The sequence below is a fragment of the Nelumbo lutea genome, chromosome 3 (assembly GCF_056320005.1).
Source record: "Nelumbo lutea isolate HS-2025 chromosome 3, American lotus-T2T, whole genome shotgun sequence".
NCBI lineage: Eukaryota > Viridiplantae > Streptophyta > Magnoliopsida > Proteales > Nelumbonaceae > Nelumbo > Nelumbo lutea.
Genome location: NC_142686.1, coordinates 28,454,077 through 28,472,857, shown reverse-complemented (window position 1 = coordinate 28,472,857; position 18,781 = coordinate 28,454,077). Strand labels below are relative to the sequence as shown.

General features: G+C 43.3%; 1 protein-coding gene and 1 pseudogene across 2 annotated transcripts in view; both read left to right on the top strand.

Annotated features, from left to right (window-relative positions):
* Window positions 1-10,351: 10,351 nt before the first annotated feature.
* Window positions 10,352-11,894, top strand: LOC148863880 (geranylgeranyl pyrophosphate synthase 7, chloroplastic pseudogene; annotated as a pseudogene). The gene has a single exon (XR_016109179.1). The product of XR_016109179.1 is annotated as a geranylgeranyl pyrophosphate synthase 7, chloroplastic pseudogene (transcript).
* A 1,659-nt stretch (window positions 11,895-13,553) lies between these two features.
* Window positions 13,554-18,781, top strand: part of LOC148863879 (translocon at the outer membrane of chloroplasts 64-like) — a 91,288-nt gene continuing 86,060 nt past the window's right edge. Inside the window, exon 1 of the mRNA XM_088976022.1 lies at window positions 13,554-14,072. Within this exon, the coding sequence (XP_088832148.1) occupies window positions 13,870-14,072 (203 nt within the window). The 5' untranslated portion in view covers window positions 13,554-13,869. The remainder of the gene's footprint in view (window positions 14,073-18,781) is intronic.

Sequence of the window (18,781 nt, the reverse complement as noted above, 5' to 3'; positions counted from 1 at the left end):
GGAGTGCTACCCGAAGGATGGCTGACGATGGTGTCCCACGTTCAGAGTTTGACAGTTCCTTGGATGTGTGCCAGGTCAAATCTCTGGCGAGGAGGTTCCACATACCCCAGTCTTATGACCTGAGGGTCCTTGATGTGGGCGACCGGGCATGGACTCTTGAGGAGGGGGAAATCTGTGTCTACCAACATTTTTTGGAGTCTGGCCTTAGGTTTCCCCTCCCTCCTTAATCTCCGAGCTGCTGGAGTGGTATGGCATCACTATTTGCCAGCTCGTACCCAATGCCCTCAGGACCATCATGGTGATGATGGTATGGACTCGGCTCAAGGGTGTGGAGTTGACGTTGAGGCTGTTCCATGCCATGTTCACGCCGAGGAAGCACGCTTCCGAGGCCAACATGTATTACTTCCACCCGAGAAGAGGGAAGCCTGTGCATAACCCCTCATCTGTCCACTAGTGGAAGGATAGGTTCTTCTATGTCTCCTGCCCGAGGGCTAGTGATCCAGGTCCGATTGGGGGGAAGCCTGCATCATCGTTGAGAGATGTCCCCCACTGCTCTGAGACGAAGAGGCTACAACTGTAGCTCACCTGCTGGTGATGGGGACATTTCAGGTGAAACCATTGGTGGAGGAGGAGGTCGCCTTAGTTTTCGTTGGGATTAGCCCAGCCCCCCTCGATAGTAAAAGATTTTTCTAAGGCTCGACCCGAGCCCAGCCCGACCATTGGACCTACAACTTGGGCCCGAACCTGTCCCTCATAAAAAGCTGAAAGCTTGGGCCTGGGCCAGAGCCCGAAATTTAGCCCATGTTGTTACTACTACTGAAGCGACTGAATAGAGAGCGAGAAATTATAAAGAAAATAATAAAAAAATGTATACATTAATTTATAAATATATATATCAATAAATATTATATTATTTATATATTTTATATAATATATAAAATACACATTATGTATTTTATAAAATATATAATGCTAAATCGGGTTGGGTTGGGCTTTTTTGACAAATCCCGAGCCCAGCCTAAAACAAAGTTGGGCTTACTATGTTAGGCCCGAGGTCAAGCCCATGGGCCTAATTACATGACCAAGCCCAACCGGGGTGCGGGCCGGGCCATCGGGCTACCTGGCCCATGAATAGGTCTACTCGATAGGAGAGGTTCTATGGTTAGTGCGTCTTCCACGTTCTTTTCTTTTTTCACTTTAATGTACTAACGGTTTTCCTTTGTTGTTTCACCAAAGTGCCAATGGATGCCAAGCAGCGTTTGTTGGAGAAGGTCCAAGCAAAGCATGTCGGGAAGAAAAGCCGAAGGGCAAACGCTGAATAGGCCCGACGATGAAGCTACCCCCTGCCTTGTTGAAGGGAGGGAATCCATAGGTCCCTGCCAAGGGGAAGCAGCCAGTGGTGGCACCCCTGGAAGTCACTGGTGGGGTGAAGAAGCCCTCGGAGGGGGCCGAAAAGCTTACAGAGGCACCAAAGAAGCCCACCACCGGGACCGAGCGCCAAAGAAGCCCAGAAACAGGCCCGAGGCGGGTAAGAAGAGGCCCGCATCAGATACACCGAGTGAGGAGCCACCGCGGAAGGTGGTCAACACTAACAGGATGGCTGAGGAGGTGGTGCAAAGGTCCATGCCCGAGGAGTGCCCAACCGGGCCTTCATCAGCTCCTCCAACAGTACAGGGGCTCCCCGAGAGAGCCGAGGGGGCCGGGAAGCTCTTCCGCCCACAATGGCAGCTCTGGGAGGGGGACTCCATTCAAGACGAGGGAGTCAGCCAAGAGCTAGTAAGCGGGGCCATCCTGCCGAGGGATCATTACCGTCTACTGCAAAGCGACCCTAAGGCGTTCTACGACGAAGGTCTGTATCACTTGGATGAGGTAAAGTGTTCTTCGGCTTCACGTTTTCTTCTCTCCCTACCCTTTTGTTTGCTAATTGGTTTTGTTGCAAGCCTGTCTGCACTTCATCAGTTTGGGGGACCGAAAAAGATTGGCCATGTCTCACATTGACAAGGCAGAGAAGGAGAAGAAGTCTGCCGAGGAGAAGCTCCAAAAGGTAGCTGCTGCCACTGAGAACAAGTACTAGAAATTCTAAAAGGCGCTCATGGATGATCAATCAGTTCGGGAGCGCCTCGAGGCTCAACTAAAGGAGGTGCGACAAGGGCTCTCCAAAGAGCAGATGGAGTGGGTCGGCTGGAAAGCATCATCACAAATGCAGAGAGACGGGTAGTCGAGGCCAAGAAGAAGACTGTCGAGGTAGAGGCAAAAACTGCCAAAGCTGTAGCCTTGGCAGAACAATGAAAGAAGGCAGCAGCCGAGGTGGTGAGGTGTACAAGAAGTCCACTGACTACCTGGATGCGCTGACAGAGTATGCTTCGTCGTCCTACCTTGACGGTATTGAAGATACCAAGGAGGCACTCCTATCGGTGTTGCCATATTTTGACGTCGAGGGGCTGCAAGTGATCCCTGTTGCTCCCTCTGAGGTTTAGCCGACCGAAGACTCCGTTCCCCCTCTTGCCAACGATGAGGTGCATGCGTAGATTACCCCCCCCCCTTTTGTTCATTTGTTGTAATACTTTGGTGTTTGTTTTTTTTTTCTTCTTCTTCTTTTTCTTTTTCTTTTTGTGAAGGCAATACAAAATTTTTTGTAAAGGCTATACAAGACCAAAATTGAGTAATGAATGAAGCCATTTTTTGTATCTACTATGCTCTGTGCATGTTGTCTCTTACCCTTTCTTTCTCTTCTTCTTCCTCTTTCTTTTTTTTTTTGTGAGAGGTCCTTGTCCCTTCGAACAATGAAGACCACAATACACAAGGCACACACGATTCATTCGTAGTACTCGTTTACTTGCATGTTCGCCTCAAGTAATTAGGACATTGTGAGTCGAGGTGGGGTCACACGTCCGAAGCGGGGCTCACCTGGCTCCCGAATCCCATGTGTTAACTTAGGTAAGGCCGAAAGGACTTGGCACCATGTCCGAGGTATGCCGCCGAGGTGCTTGGGTAGACGAAGAGCCGAGGTGGAGCAGCACCATCGGGGTGTAGTTCCCCTGACTCGTTCTTACCAAGTATTTTCTCGGGGGAGGTCAAGGCATCCCATTGGCGAAGACAAGGGCTATGTCTTGCTATTTTTTTTACGCTAAGTGCGGGTAGCCGAGGGGGTCACCACACTCTGAGGTGATGAGGTGTAACAGGCTTTTGCCCTAGCGTGTATGTCATGGGTGAGGTGTTGTTTTCCCGCAATGGCCCGTGCTGAGGGTTCATCCTTCGAAAGCGGGCTTCCAGTAGGTCTAACTTCGTTCTGAGCGCCTCGTCATTCTCGACCTCAGTATACCGTTCGATCAGAAGCATTGGTTGGCTGATTTCTACTGGGATCACTACTTTCATACCGTAGGTCAGGCCAAAAGGGGTCTCTCCTATGGTTGTCCAAGGTGTAGTTTGGTACGCCTAGAGGATGCTATGTAGTTCATTGGCCCAAGGGCCTTTAACTCTATCCAACTTGGTCTTTAGTCCATTCAGGATGGTTCTATTCGTAACCTCGGCCAGGCCGTTCGTGTGGGGGTATCCCACCGAGGTGCACTGTTGTCTAATTTCGAGAGAGGTGCACCATTCTCGAAATTTATTGTCATCAAACTGTTTTGAATTGTATGTGATTAGCATGTGGGGGAGGCCGGAGCGACAAATAATGTTCTTCCAAAAGAAGTTCTGAATTGTTTGTGCTGTGATAGTGGCTAGGGGTTCAACTTTCACCCACTTGGTGAAGTAATACACTACAATGACGAGATACTTCCTGCCCCCCGTTGCTTGAGGGAAGGAGCCGAGGAGGTCCATCCCCCACTTGGTGAAGGGCTAGGTGGTTGCCGTAGATGCCTTAATTTCCCGAAGCATGTACTCGCCCTCTTCCCGGCAGTGGCATCAGAGGTAAGGCAAGGTGAAGGACCTCCTATACAATTTCCCTTCCAACAAGGTGTAGTGTGCTGCCTGTCGTCAGAGTCTTCTGGCTTCATTCCTGTTGTCGGGTAGCTTCCCCGTTAGTAGGAATTCGATGATAGGGTCCATTGAAGATGGTTTGGTCTCTACGGGGAGGATTTGGATGTCCCCTATGGAGGGCCAAGGTAACCTTTCCACGCGCATAGTGCGGTCAAGGGCCACGCCCGAGGTGCTTGTCAATTTGGACAGGGCGTCGGCTTGGGTGTTCTCGGCTTGCGGGACTTGTTGCAGGGAGAAACATTGGAAGTGGCGGCCTTCCTTATTCTTTCTTTTTAGCGCCGCCACATAGCATTGGCGAGCAATCTGTCGGTTCCCACGAACAATTTCGACGTCGTGCTCGGTGGGAAACTTGAGGGCCAGGTGATAGGAGGACATGGCTGCCCCTAGTGCATGAAGGTACTTAGCCATGGTTTGTTCTCTAGCCTCGTACTCACTGTTGACTTGATTCACCTTCAGCTGTGGGTCACTGAGGACTTCAATGTGCTTAGAGCCAAGATCTTTGGCGAGCTGTAACCCTGCCAAGAGGGCTTCATACTTGGCTTCATTGTTGGATGCAGGGAACTTGAATTTCAGTGCATACTCTATGACTACACCGTCGGGGGTGAGGAGAATGAGGCCTGCTCCATTCCCTTTGGCGTTGGATGAACCATCGATAAAAAGTCTTCACGCGGGGGGGGGGGGGGGGAAGGGGTTCCTCGACCAGGCGTGCTTCTTTCTAGTTCATCTTCGTGAAGCCAGCTGAGGGGCCTGTTGAAGGTGAATTCTACTACGAAGTCATCCAAGGCTTGCGCTTTATTTGTGGGCCTCGACTAGTATTGGATGTCAAACTCCGAAAGTTCGATCGCCCACTTAATCAGGCATCTTGAAGTCTCTGGCTTGGCGAGGACGGCCTTAAGGGGCTGATTCGTTAGGACTATGATGGTATGGGCTTGGAAATACAGCCTGAGCTTTTTGGCTGAGGTGATGAGGGTGTATGCTAGCTTTTCCATTTTGGGGTACTTGGTTTCGACGTCACATAGGTCCTTGCTGACATAGTATATTGGTCTCTGGACTCTGTCATCTTTCGTCAAGACTGAGCTGACTGACTCGTCTCCAGCTTAAAAGTACAAATATAAAGTTTCCCCTGATGCTGGCCGAGCAAGGAGCGGGGGTGAGATGATGTATAGCTTGAGCTCGTCGAAGGCACGTTGGCACTTCTCCATCCACTGATTTTTTTTACCTTCTTGATAGCGCGGAAGAAGGGAAGGCAGCGGTCTACCAACTTTGACATGAAAAGGTTGAGGGTGGCTATCCTACCGGTGAGTCTTTGGGTCTCCTTTACTGACCGAGGGGGTGCCATGTTTAGTATAGCCTGCACCTTGTCCGGGTTGGCTTCAATGCCTCTTTGAGTGGCAATGAAGCCTAAGAATTTTCCCGGGGTAACTCCGAAGGGACAGTTGCTCGGGTTGAGCTTTATGTTGAACTTGCGCAGAGTATCAAAGGTCTCATCCAAGTCTGAGGTGTGTGTTTCAGCCTTCAGGTTCTTCACCACCACGTCATCCACGTAGGCTTTAACGTTCCTCCCCATCTGATTCTTGAAAACCTTGTTAACAAGGCGCTGTTAGGTGGCCCCTGCATTTTTAAGGCCGAATGACAATACCTTGTAGCAGTACGTGCCATGCTCAGTGATGAACGAGGTCTTCTCCTTGTCGTCAAGGTGCATTTGGATATGGCTGTGTTCGAAGAAGGCATCCATAAAGCTGAATAGTTCATACCTTGTAGTGGCGTCGACGAGGTGGTCTATCCTCGGCAAGGGAAATTTGTTTTTCAGGTAGGCTTGGTTAAGGTCTATGAAGTCAATACGGATCTGCCATTTCCCATTAGTTTTCCTTACCAAAACCACGTTAGACAACCAATTAGGGTAATGTACCTTACAGATGAATCTGGCGTCGAGTATCTTATCAACCTCCTCTCATATGGCCTTCCATCATTCCGATGCAAATTTCCTCTTCTTTTGTCGGACTGGCCTAGAGCTCGGGTCGACGTTCAGCCTGTGAGTAATGACCGAAGGGTCAATTCTGGGCATGTCAGTGGTGGACCAAGTAAAGACATCGGCGTTAGTTCTAAGGAAGATTACTAGTTTAGATAGGCGTTCAGGGGGAAGGTTGAACCCGGCATGGATTGTCTTTTCTAGGGCTGACTCATTCAGGAGAACCGAGATGGGGTCCTCGGATGGCTAGCCTCGGCTTGCTAGCTCTTCCCAGAGGTCGAGGCCTTCCAGTGGTAGGGCCTCCTTATTCTTTCCTTTTAGCGCCACCATGTAGCATTGGCGGGCGATCTGCTGGTTCCCATGAACAACTCCGATGTCGTGCTCGGTGAGAAACTTGAGGGCCAGTTGATAGGAAGACATGGTTGCACCTAGTGCATGAAGAGTTGGTCTCCCCATTATTACGTTGTAGGGAGAGACAACCTTTACCACCAGGAACTCATGCATCTAGGTTACTTGGTGTGGTGCTGTCCCTACCATGATGGGTAGGTTAATTTTTCCTTTCTACTTGACAATGCTGCCGGAGAAGCCGATGGAGGGAATGTTGACAAGTTGGAGTCACTCTGTCATGAGCTTCATTCTCTCATAGGTGTCGTAAAAAAAGATATCGGCTGACGAGCCACTGCTACTGCTGATGCTACTGGGAGGACGAGGGGCCGACTTCTCCTTCGACGAACTGCTTGAGGTGCCTGTAGTGGATAAGGGAATCTATTTCGTTCTTTAGATCATAGCAGTCCTCGGTGTCATGCCCGGTGTTGCGGTGATACTTGCAATACTTTGTAGGGTTCCCCCTCTTGGGGTTCCGCTTTAGCTTTGTTGGCCACTTCACAAACCTCTCTTCCCCGATATGCATTAGTATTTGAGTGCGGGTGGAGTTGAGTGGTGTGTAGTCCTTGTAAGCCAAGGCCGGAACTGATGGCTACTTGTTGTCTTTGCCACTATGGTTGCCGGGGTGCACTGTCCCTACCTTTCCTCTTCTTCTTTGGGGGGCCCATCATGGCGCTTGGCTACCCTTTCTTGGTTGTCCCCAGCCAAAGCCTCTTCGACTGCGATGTATTTTTGGGCCTTCTTGAGGAATTTGGGTTTAGTCTTCGATGGGGTCTTAGCGACCGAGCACTTGAGGGTCGAGCCAAAGCGGAGTCCGTTAATGGTTGCATGCATGAGACCATAGGGTCGAGGTCTCAAACTTCGAGCTCTTCCTTTTTAAAGCAGTCAATATAAGACCGTAGGTTTTTATTCGACGTCTGTTTGAGTGACATCAGAGAGACTATGCTCTTCTGACATCGTCTACTGCTGATGAAGCGGGTGAGGAACAAGGTTGTAAATTGCTCCCACGGGCTGAGCCAAGCTAACCCACATGATATGTATAGGAGAAATTCTTATTGTACGTTGAGATTTCATGTGCACAAAGTTTTCCTAGCTCTTTGAACAATGATTTATTGCTTAGTTTTTTAATGAAATAAAATGTTCAAAGGCATTACAATCAACCCTCATTCACTTTCACTTTAAGCCAATTAAGAAACTTGTAACCTCCTTCCATGACTTACCGGAAGGCAAAGAAACAAGTTGAAGTTATTACAAATGTCCCTAACATTGAAGGCCCGTTTGGAAGCGCTGAGTTGAAGATTGAGCTAAATTGATTCAGCTGCCTTAAAGGGATTGGGATAAGTTATTCAAAGAGGCTTAAGTGGGTTATCAATCAAATGACCTACTGACAGCCGATTTGGCTCTCTGGAACATAACTTATAGGTTGTCTCATGTGTGTATAGGGTCCACCTTAGAAAGCCAGAAGCCGGTGCAATTCAACCCTTCCAAATGGACAAAAATGCTGGAGATTCTGGCTACCTCCAGTTGTCCAGACCAGCAATATGACTATACTGCTATATGGTGCCTAAGTATGTACTCATGGTCCTCAGGATTAAAAAATTCCAAAAGAGCAATGCAGCAGCTGAACACATATCAAGTGCTAGCCGTATCCACTGCTAGGCACATGTGCATCAGCTGAATAAATATCAAGTGTTAACTATAACCGTTGCCACGTGTATGGGACCATGCATGTGGAAATTGGAATGACATACACAAAAGTTACTTTCATCTCCATTCATTTTGATATTTCATCATTAAATATGATATGGTATTAAATATTAAATGCTAAAAAGTACAGTATTTATTGCATTGGTAACCAGAAATATTATATATGGATATCGCATCCGTGACCAAAAATATCATATCGATACTTAAATCTTGGTTTAGGTTGAATTGAGACAAACAATGTGATAGATGTATAGCATACGATGTACACATCCAGTTAAAAACAAAAGAAACTAATTCTTTAACATTTCTCGATGTCCCATTCTCAATGATACACTTTTATCATGTATGAATTGAAATTACCTTTTAGGACATGAACTGTTGGCCAGGAAGTAAGAAATTATACTTTCTTTTTCTAAAAAAGTATATTATACTAAAAAGATAAATAGTTTGATAGTCACTAGTCAGATACAGGAGGAAGGCATGAAGTCAATCTGGCGACGGGCAAACGATCCTTCAGTATGTTCAATAATGGTGAGCATTATTCGGTAAAAACTAAAAAATCGAACTAAAAATTTTGGTTTTGGTTTTTTTTTTTTCAATTTATTTATTTCGTTTTTCAGTTAATTTGGTTCAATTATTTTAATTTTAGAATATTTTGGTTTCATTTTGGATTTTTAGAATTAAAAATTTGGTTGACCGAAAAATTCAAAATAATTATATATTATAATATGTATCATATCATATAATATAATATATTATTTCACTACTATATATATATATATAATATTAGTATATATTTAAATGTACATATATAATACATATTAGTATAATATCGTTGAAATATTATTTTAATTGAAGTAATAAAAAACCAAACCAAAAATTTGGGTTTCGCTTTTTCAATAATTCAGTTTTGGTTCGATTTTATATTTTACAAATTCAATTTTTAAAACCGAATGCTCGCCCCCCTAATTTCAATATTCGAACATATTCGACCAACCTATGAGCTGGAACATTAAACCATCTACTTACATAAATAGTAAAAAGGAGACAGACCCAAAACCATGTAGTAAAGACTTGGTACTTGATAGTTTGAAATAAGTAGAAACATTGCCAAACAAGATGTAAATGCAATAAAAACACCGGTGCGTGAATAAATCAAATTTGTATTCATGGCTTCTACACCCACTCGCATTTATTACGTGCATCGGCGTTTGAATCACAAAAAAAACAGGAGAGACCAGATCTCTGTTCCTCAAACCTGCCGCCTCACCGCACGTCCTACTATCCATTGTGAACATCTCTTACACTTATTAATTATTATTCAAGTGAGATGTTCTCAATGCATGTTGGATGTGCATGTGAGGCGCCCATTTGTAAAGAATAGATCCCGTCTCACAGAAGGGCAAGATGTGAATGGCCAAAAGCAATATCTCATGAAGTAGGGTCCGGATCTGTTCTTCACACTAATCTCACAATGAGTCTCACTCGAAACATCTGTCATACTGGTGTATTTTTATGGGATTTTTGGACTGCAATCCCGTTTTTTTATTCATGGGATATATTTCCCATACACAATGAGACGTAGTATGAGCTGCGCTCTTGTGAAGAGCAAACCCTAATTCTATATAATGACTTTACAGAATTGGGATTTCCTGTTGTGCGCTTGAAAATGTTACAAGGTCGGTTGTGAATAGCGCTTTGTGAGAACAGATTTGAACTCATATAATCATCCGTTTAGAGATTTGCTCCTCACACCAATCGCACGGCACAGATGCTTGTATGTTATTATTCATGACAAATATTTCCAACGCACGGGAGAACGTGTTGTGTGATCCCGTGGAACACTAAGGAGCAAATCCCTATTTTCTATTGACTTTACAAGATGGACCCACATGCTGTGTGATCCCGTGGAACGCTCAGGAGCAAATCCCTATTTTCTATTGACTTTACAAGATGGACCCACGTGCTGTGTGATCCCGTGGAACGCTCAGGAGCAAATCCCTATTTTCTATTGACTTTACAAGATGGACCCACGTGCTGTGTGATCCCGTGGAACGCTCAGGAGCAAAAATCCCTATTTTCTATTGACTTTACAAGATAGACCGATGGGTCCTGTCCGGAGGACATCCAGACAAGATAATGAATGTTGGGTGGTTTTCACCGAGGTTTCTTTTGGTGGCTACTTTTAAAGTCTAAGCAGCTGTATCAAAGCCCTACCAAACGGGCCCCAAAACATGGTTGAGAAATGGGAGGGCTTAACTTGAAAGCTGCTGCTTACATCTGTTGCGAAGGTACAGCCATTAGATGATGGGTCAGTAACCATTGTAATTGTGCATTTATTGTGACTTAAATTCAAGTCATCACCGACCCGATGAATCAACACCCAGTTCAAGCTAAAATCCAAACGGCATTGAAAGGATAAACGTACACTATAGACGTAACTCACCAGAAAGGCAGAAAGTACTACCTTCAGGCTTTAGGCTTTGACAGACATTGATGCGTAGAAGTTGAGCACGACCTCCGAGGAACCACCCAAGAATCCCTCATTAACTCCATCTCACTCGACCACTCCGCCCCCATCAGTCTCTCCTCAAGACTCCCAACTTCCAACCCAAAGAGATTTTCTTTCACTTGTCACAGCCAATGGCCTCTTCTGCAACCTTATTCCCTCATGACACAATTGGTCGCAGAAGCTCCCAGAAGAAGAATAATCCCATTAACCATCTTGATGAACTTGATTCCTTCAAGTGTGCTCATATTGCAACCCATAAGGCGCGTTCTGTTTCTGTGCAATCAGTGCAGATGAATGAGCCCACAAGCATGCCACTGAATCACTCAGGCTCGGTGTTCCATTTTGAGGAATACATGGCCACAAAGGCTGAAAGGGTGAATAAGGCTCTGGACGAGGCTGTTCCTCTGAGACATCCACTCAAGGTACATGAGGCCATGAGGTATTCACTGCTGGCCGGCGGGAAGCGCATCCGCCCCATCCTGTGCATCGCATCCTGTGAGTTAGTGGGAGGGGATGAGTCGCTGGCTCTTCCCGTAGCGTGTGCAGTCGAGATGATTCATACCATGTCACTCATACACGATGACCTCCCTTGCATGGACAATGATGATCTGAGACGAGGCAAGCCCACCAACCATAAGGCTTTTGGGGAAGCCATAGCTGTTCTGGCCGGGGATGCACTGCTTTCCCTTGCCTTTGAGCATGTCGCGGCGGCTAGGACCATCGATCTGCCGCCGGAGCTTGTCGTCCGGGTAGTGGCCGAGCTGGGTGCAGCAGTTGGGTCTGACGGACTTGTGGCAGGCCAAATTGTTGACATTGCCTGTGAGGGACAGCAAATAGTGGATCTAAAGGAATTGGAGTACATTCATGTCCACAAGACTGCAAAGCTGCTCGAAGCTTCGGCCGTCTGTGGAATGATCATGGGCGGAGGAAGCATGGCCGAGGTGGAGAGGGTGAGAAGGTATGCCAGGTGCACTGGTTTGCTATTTCAGGTGGTGGATGATATTCTGGACATTACAAAGACTTCGAAGGAGTTGGGGAAGACGGCCGGCAAGGACTTAGTGAGCGACAAGGCCACTTATCCAAAGCTAATGGGGCTTGACAAAGCTAAGGAGTTTGCAGAGAAACTATTGGCTCAAGCCAAGGAGGAGCTCCTTTACTTTGATGGCTCTAAGGCTGCACCCTTGTATCATCTAGCTGATTATATTGCCCATCGGCAAAATTAGTAGTGCATTTGTGTATGGCTGTATGCAGTAGTGCTCATGTCTATGGCCTCTGAAGAAATGCCATTCACTTACATTAATTAAAAATAAAATAAAACTTTTTTTTTTCTTTTCTTTTGTCAAACAGGTTGAGGCTTCTTCCCTCTTCACTAATTCTAGTTTTTCCGAAGACAATGATGCATGAGATCACTTTGAATATGCAATGCATACAGTGGTCTTTGGACTTGGATTCCCCTTCATGGTTGCTTTCTTTTTTATGCAAGAAAATGTATCTATTTCTTGCTCTGCCTCATTGATGAATTCATGCTTTTCTACCAAAAAATAAAATCAAAGCAACAGTTATATACCATGTAGTTATATAACATTATACCTAAACATTTAATATGAAATTTAGCTGGTTAGTTATAACTCTTATTTGGGTGGTTAATGCGTAAACTGTTTTTTTACCCAAACATATGGAAGAAGGTTCATTATTTGGATCAAGTAATATGCGTGGAGTTTCCACCTTGTATGTATTTTGTATACCTTGAAATGTACATTGGCCCATCTTGTACTTTTTCCATGAGAGAGAGAGAGAGAGAGAGACTTGAGGCTTCTTTTGGATCCAAACTTATTAGCCATGGAGGCTTCTTTTGGATCAAAACTTATTTGCCATGTTTATTAAGATATTTTGGTAGTGTAGAGGGATCATATATACACACACAAACACATCTGGAAGACAATTTTGTTCTTCCAATTTTTGTCATTTTAAAAAGATAATAAATTAAGTTCCATCTTAGATCAGGTTGGAGTTTTGGGGCTCAGGCCTAGCCTGCCTGGAGTTCGAAAATTCAAGCCCATTCTTGCAAAAGCTGGGGGCGAATTGGGCCTACCCAAGTTGGAGCCCTGTATAAAGCCATTCTCAATTCAACTATTTACCGCAAAAGAACCCTAATAATCCATCAAATCCTAGTTAATGATTTCAATCTCTAATCATTGCCTATATTATCTTTTCTTTTTTTTTTTTTTTAAATACTTGTATACATGTCTCTCATTCACAAAAGATAACCATGAGTCCATGACATAAATTGATGACCAATTCCAAGCTTTTCCTATACAGTTTCTATACACTCTTTAATTTATGTTAGGTTAAGCTTCTTAATTAGCGAGTTGAATATTGTTCCCCTACACAATTTTTTGGACATTGTTGTTCCCTCCAGCATTGCTGATCTTGTTTTATAGAACTATATTTTTTTTAAAATGTTTTTTCCTTTTAACTCCATGGGACTACTCAACTTGGGGGTAGATCATCTCCTAAACCCACCTAACCTGGAGATTCACTCCTCACAAGATGGTGCTCACTGTGCTCATAGTCAATTGCAACTGTGTATTAGAAATATCTCCGTACTTATATGTTTTTGTTAATAGGAAGATATTCTCAATATACAGCTGCAAGTGACTGTGAGCAAACTGAATCCGAGTTCCCTAGCCTGGTGTAGGCGGGATTCAATCCCAAGTCTGAATACCTTAACAACCAACCAGTTGGCACTTTGCTATAGAGTTTTCTTTCTAACCTGAGTGGGTATTCGCCCATCACAAAGGTTATGGATGCATCTCTCTATTTTGCCCATCCTCCATATATCATATGGGTTAGGCCTGAAATATTGGGCCTTGGTCCCGCTTCACAAATTTACAGGTCTAATGTGGGCCTGGGACAGGACTAAACACAAACCCAGGCCCAAGCCCGAATGCTTACGGTCCATAACGAAGCCCTCTAATCAGACGACGAGCAAACCTTTGTCGTAACGTAAAAGAGCAATGCAAAATCCAGTACATCATTATCCCCACATAATTTCGTTTGCCTTCATTTGCATTTCCAAATCCAGCACACTCAGCTCTCGCCTTCCCGGCTTGGGCTTGGGTTTTCCCTCTCCTCTCTCTTTCTCTGCTTCTCTGCCTAGGTTTCGCGCTAGCTTTCACCAAAACCAGTGTTATCCTCTTTTCCCACAACACCCCAATCTCCAGAGACTCACCGCCCGAGCAAATTCTGATTGGTTTTTGAGCTCCCTGAGGCTCCGTCTCCACTTCACATAAGCGGAACGGAGGAATAACCCAGAACCATGGCATCAAACTCTACTAACTTGTGGGTGTTGCTGGGATTGGGATTGGCTGGAATCATTCTCATGACCAGAAAATTGAAGAAAGTTGTTAAAGAAGATTTTGGTGCTTTTGTCGAGAGGCTCCAGCTTCTGCCACCTCCTCAGCCTGCGCCTCCCAAGGCTCCCCATCCCCTCACGGGCCTCTCTTTTGCAGTCTCGGATGTGTAAGTAAATTGCGTGGCTTATCTCGAATGCTCTTCGGCACTCTTGTCTGTTTTTTTTGGTTGCTTTTCAATAAATTCGTTGTTTCTCATTTTTTGATCTTGAAAAATATTGTTCTGTTGCATAATTCATTCCAGTTTCTGTATGGGAAAATTGCAAAAGCACAATATTTGGAAGGGTAACATGTTCTTCACTCTTTGAAATCTAACTGAAGAAAATAAAGAAAAAAAAATTCTAATAGAAGCAATTGTATACAGGCTTGATGACTAGAATTAATAAAATCGAGGAGTTATTCTTGCAACAAAACAATTGTTTATAAAAAAAAAACAACAAAACAATTAACTAGTATTATTTAGTGTACTTTTTGTATGCCTTTTGGTTGTGTTTGGAGCCACATTTGTGTTTGTAGTGGTCCTGGCTCATGGCTTTTGTGTTTGTGCTCTATAAATTGTATTAATAGAGTAAAACTTGCCAAAAAGCAAATCTTGTTTAATCCATATACCACATTGGGTAATGGAAGGATTTGATTGTTGGAGAGATTGTAGAATGGTCGTTGGCTGGATAGTGATAGGTGATAGTCCTTGGATTGAGGGCTGTTAAATCTCTAGCCTCACGTCTAAACTGTTCTTTTAGGTGGGTATTGAGAACCGCCAATGACATTGCAGATTCCCTTGATAGGAAATTACAGGAAGGCATACTCTTTTTTTTTTTTTTTTTTTGAGCAGCAAGGAAGACATACTCTTTGAGCTAGTTGACTAACTTTACTCTTTTTCTCGTTTTGAGTTTCTGTTACCTCTTCTGGAAAAGGTCTTCTCCCCTTGGTTGCAGGGATTTATATCTCTTATTCATTTATAAGCATGAATCTTGAATTGTCCTTTTGTGCTCATGCTAGGGAATTCTCTAAAAGTGACGAGCTACACCAATGCCCAGTTGTGGTGATAAATAGGAAGGGGTTCTTGCATCTTTTGATATTATTGTAGAGGTAGGGCCAAGGGGGGCAAAGAAATTAGTCTAAGACTAAGAAATAAGAATTTGGTTAGCTACTTGGAATGTAGGGACTTGGGACATTAACAAGCAAAGTTGTGGAATTAATAGGCACAACACAGGGAAGAGATATCAATAAAAAAAGGACACAATGAAGAGGAGAATGATTATTTCTGGTCTTTTTATGTCCCCCCTCCCAGGCTTATTTCTGGTTTTATTTAATAAGATCTAACGGTGGGCCCCCTTCCACCGGGAGTACTTTAGGGTTAAAAAAAAAGAGAAGGATTAATACAGCATGCTTATAAGAAATTAAATGGAATGGAAAAAAAGCTAAAGAAATTGATGGCTAAATTGAGTAGTGATAATAGTATATAAGGATTTAAAAATCGAAATTGTAAATGCTAATGGAATTGAGGATAGAATGATTTTAATTAATTTTAATTAGACTTGTTTTAAGAGAGGAAATCATTAACATAGTTAGTGCTTATGCACCTCAAGTAGGTTTTGAAACACATCATTAAAGTGCAATTTTGGAAAAACATATAATGGTTAATTTAAGAAATTCTAAATGAAGATTTTTATAGGAGATCTAAATGGTCATGCAGAGAAAGGTAGTGTGAGATATAATAGGATTCATGGAGGATTTTAGGTTTAGGGAGAGGAATGAAGCATGGGACCTAATTTTAGAATTTGTGATAGCTTATGGTATTGGCAATGGTAAATGCATACTTTAAAAGCAGGATAAGCATTTAAAAGTGGATTGGGTTTTGATGTATTTGAGTAAGAAGGGGGTTTAGGTTTGGGCAGGTTGAGAAGCAGAAATGAGGCTCATTTTGGAATGTGGTTGTGGAGATTTCCTAGAGATTCAGACAAACTGTGGCATAAAACCAGCAAAAGCATTCACAGGGTGGCTGACAATTGCTGGGATGCCAGCTTAAACTCCAGAGCTTTTCTTTCCTCTCCTTGGAAAGCCATTCAGTCAGTTCTTCCTTCTTTCTTGCCTTTTGTCAGGATTGGTGTCCTCTCAAGGGATAAAACCAAAATTTGGAAGGACCTTTGGTGGGGGGATCAGACCCTATAAGATAAAATTCCCCCCTATTTCTCTTTTTCCGACCTTTTGGTATCTTATTGTGTCTCTTTCTCTCAAAACTGTCTGGTCAGGAATCTTGGTCTCAGAAGGGGTCTAAGGGATTTAGATTCCTTAGATCTGATATCTTTACTAAATTCTTTAGAAAGAGTGTTCCTTGATGCATCAAAGAGTGGTAACAGGGTTTGGACACTGAGTTCCTCTGGTTCCTTTTCATGTGTTTCCTTCTTCAATGAGTTAATCAGAAATTAAATCTTTTTCCTGTCCTGCCTGGTAAGTGCCATCTGGAATGGTCCTGTTCCACCAAAAATGAGAGCCTTCTGCTGGGAGGTCTATCATGATAAAATAAATATGTGTGAGAACTTACAACGAAGAAGATCTTTTGGTGCATCTCATCTCACTGTTGTCCCTTGTGCAAATCACGCGGTGAAAACTCTTTCCACTTGCTGATCTCCTGCACTTATGTATCTACTATTTGATTGTTTTTCTTTTTTCTTTTGATAAATATTTGGCTGTTTTTCTTTGGTCTCTTTGGATGTAGGTGGATTCCTCCATCTGACCAAAGAAGCTTATTCAAGCCCTCTTTTTTTCTGTCCAAGGAAGAGAAGAGGTAAGATTTTTATGGAGACACACAAGAGCAGTAGTGCTTTGGTGCCTTGGGGAGGACGGAAATGCAAGGCTGTTCAAGGATATAGAGAGAAGTGCAGAAGAAGTTTGGAAACATTTAAGTTGAAGTGGCACATTGGGTCAAAACAAGGGAGGAATTTAACTTGTTCACAACTGATGATATATTAAGAAACTGAAAATCAATTGCTGAATCTTCATCTTCAAGAAATTTACATGTGACAGTGCAGTGGGAGAGTCTGGTGGCAGATTTCATTGAATTGAACTTTGATGGGTGCAATGTGGGTAACCTGGGACAATCCGGAAATGAGGGTACCTTTAAAGATGAAATGGGGAATGCTATAGAACATTTTTATGGACCAGTTGGCTATGGAGATTCAACAACAGCAGAACTGTGGGCAGTTCTAGGAGCAAGAAGGGCTAAATCTATGGACCTAAGGCAAATCATTGTTGAAGGAGATTCAGAAGCGGTGACAGGGTGGCTTAAGCGAAATCAAGAAGACCCATGGAAGTATAAAAATCATTTATTTTGGGGACCTTAGAGATCAAGAACGGCCCTTATTGAAAGAGATTCATTGGTTATTGATGAATTTCTTCTTGGTTTGGAAATACTTAGTAATTATAGATTAAGCCCATCCTTTAGGTATTAGTTCTATACTCTCTATGCTCTAAATGGGGATATATGACTGTAGGTAATGATACGTTGAGATGGATGAGTGGTAAGAATAAGACTAGGAAGGAACATTTAAAAAAAGAATAAGACTAGAAGTAGAAAGGATATCATTAAAAGTGAGTGCAGCTGTATAGTAGAAGTGCACCATTGGGAGCCCAGGCAATGTTTTAAAAGTACAAGGGGCAATTTGTGCCTCAGGCACAAGGCATAAGGTGAGGCACACACCTTTTTGGAGCAAGGCAAGAAATACTAGAAGTACCAAAAAATTCAAAAAAGCAAAAAAATAAAATAATATTAATAAAAATATAAACTTGAATTTTAAAATAAATATTTTAGAAACCTATTATCTAAAATTAAAATACATAAACATAACATGTAAAGTGCATTCACGGTAAGCTCTTTAGCCAAAAGATTACCTAGTGGAGGACTGGATAACTTTCCTGCTACTAGAATTTGGACTCACATTCCTCCTCTCAAAGTGAATGCACTACTGTGGGTGGTGGTATTGGATAAAAATCTAACTAAACAGAATTTGACAAAAAGAGGAATTCTGATTCAAAACATGCTGTGTGAGCTGTGTGGGCAAGCAGAGGAGGACAATGATCATCTCTTCATCCATTGCCCTTTCGCGGCTGGAATTTGGAACCATTTTCCCTCTTCGGAAGGTATTTCCTGGGTCATGCCAAAACAGGTTTCAGATCTGCTAAGGAGTTGGATTTGTTAGGCCTTTCTAAGCTGGCTAGAAGCGTGTGGTGGCCTATCACTGCAGCTGTTATCAGTTCCATATGGGCAGAGAGAAACAAAAGAATCTTTCAGAATAAGAAAAAGGATGCGGACTGTCTTGTGTCTGGTGCAGTGGGAAAGCTAGTGTCCTGGACTGCAGGTGTAAATGGCATACAGCCTAGGGTCTTGGGGTCTCAGTTAAGATCTGTTAGTATATTTGAATTGTAATGTAAGCTGAGAGGCTGTTCTGGGTCCTTGCTCCCTTCTGGGAGGCCCTTTGTATGGTTCTGGTTTCTATTAATAAATTTACCTTACCTTTTTCAAAAAAAAAAAATGAAGCAAAACATTTAAACATTTTCAAGCATGTAAAACACAATTTCTTTTTTTCCTCAATGACATTACTTTAAATAGCTAATGTGATGTAAGAATCTTGCATTCTTGATTCTACAAGCCGCCTTTGTACCAAGCCCAAACAAGTCCATGTTAGGGTCTTAATTTCTCAATCTTTACAAAAAAATGATTTTATAATTTTAATTGCATTTTAGGAAGATATTTTACTATGATGAATGAATTTACAACATTAGCAAATAGGAGGTTCTTGGAGCTTCAGTGAATGAGTG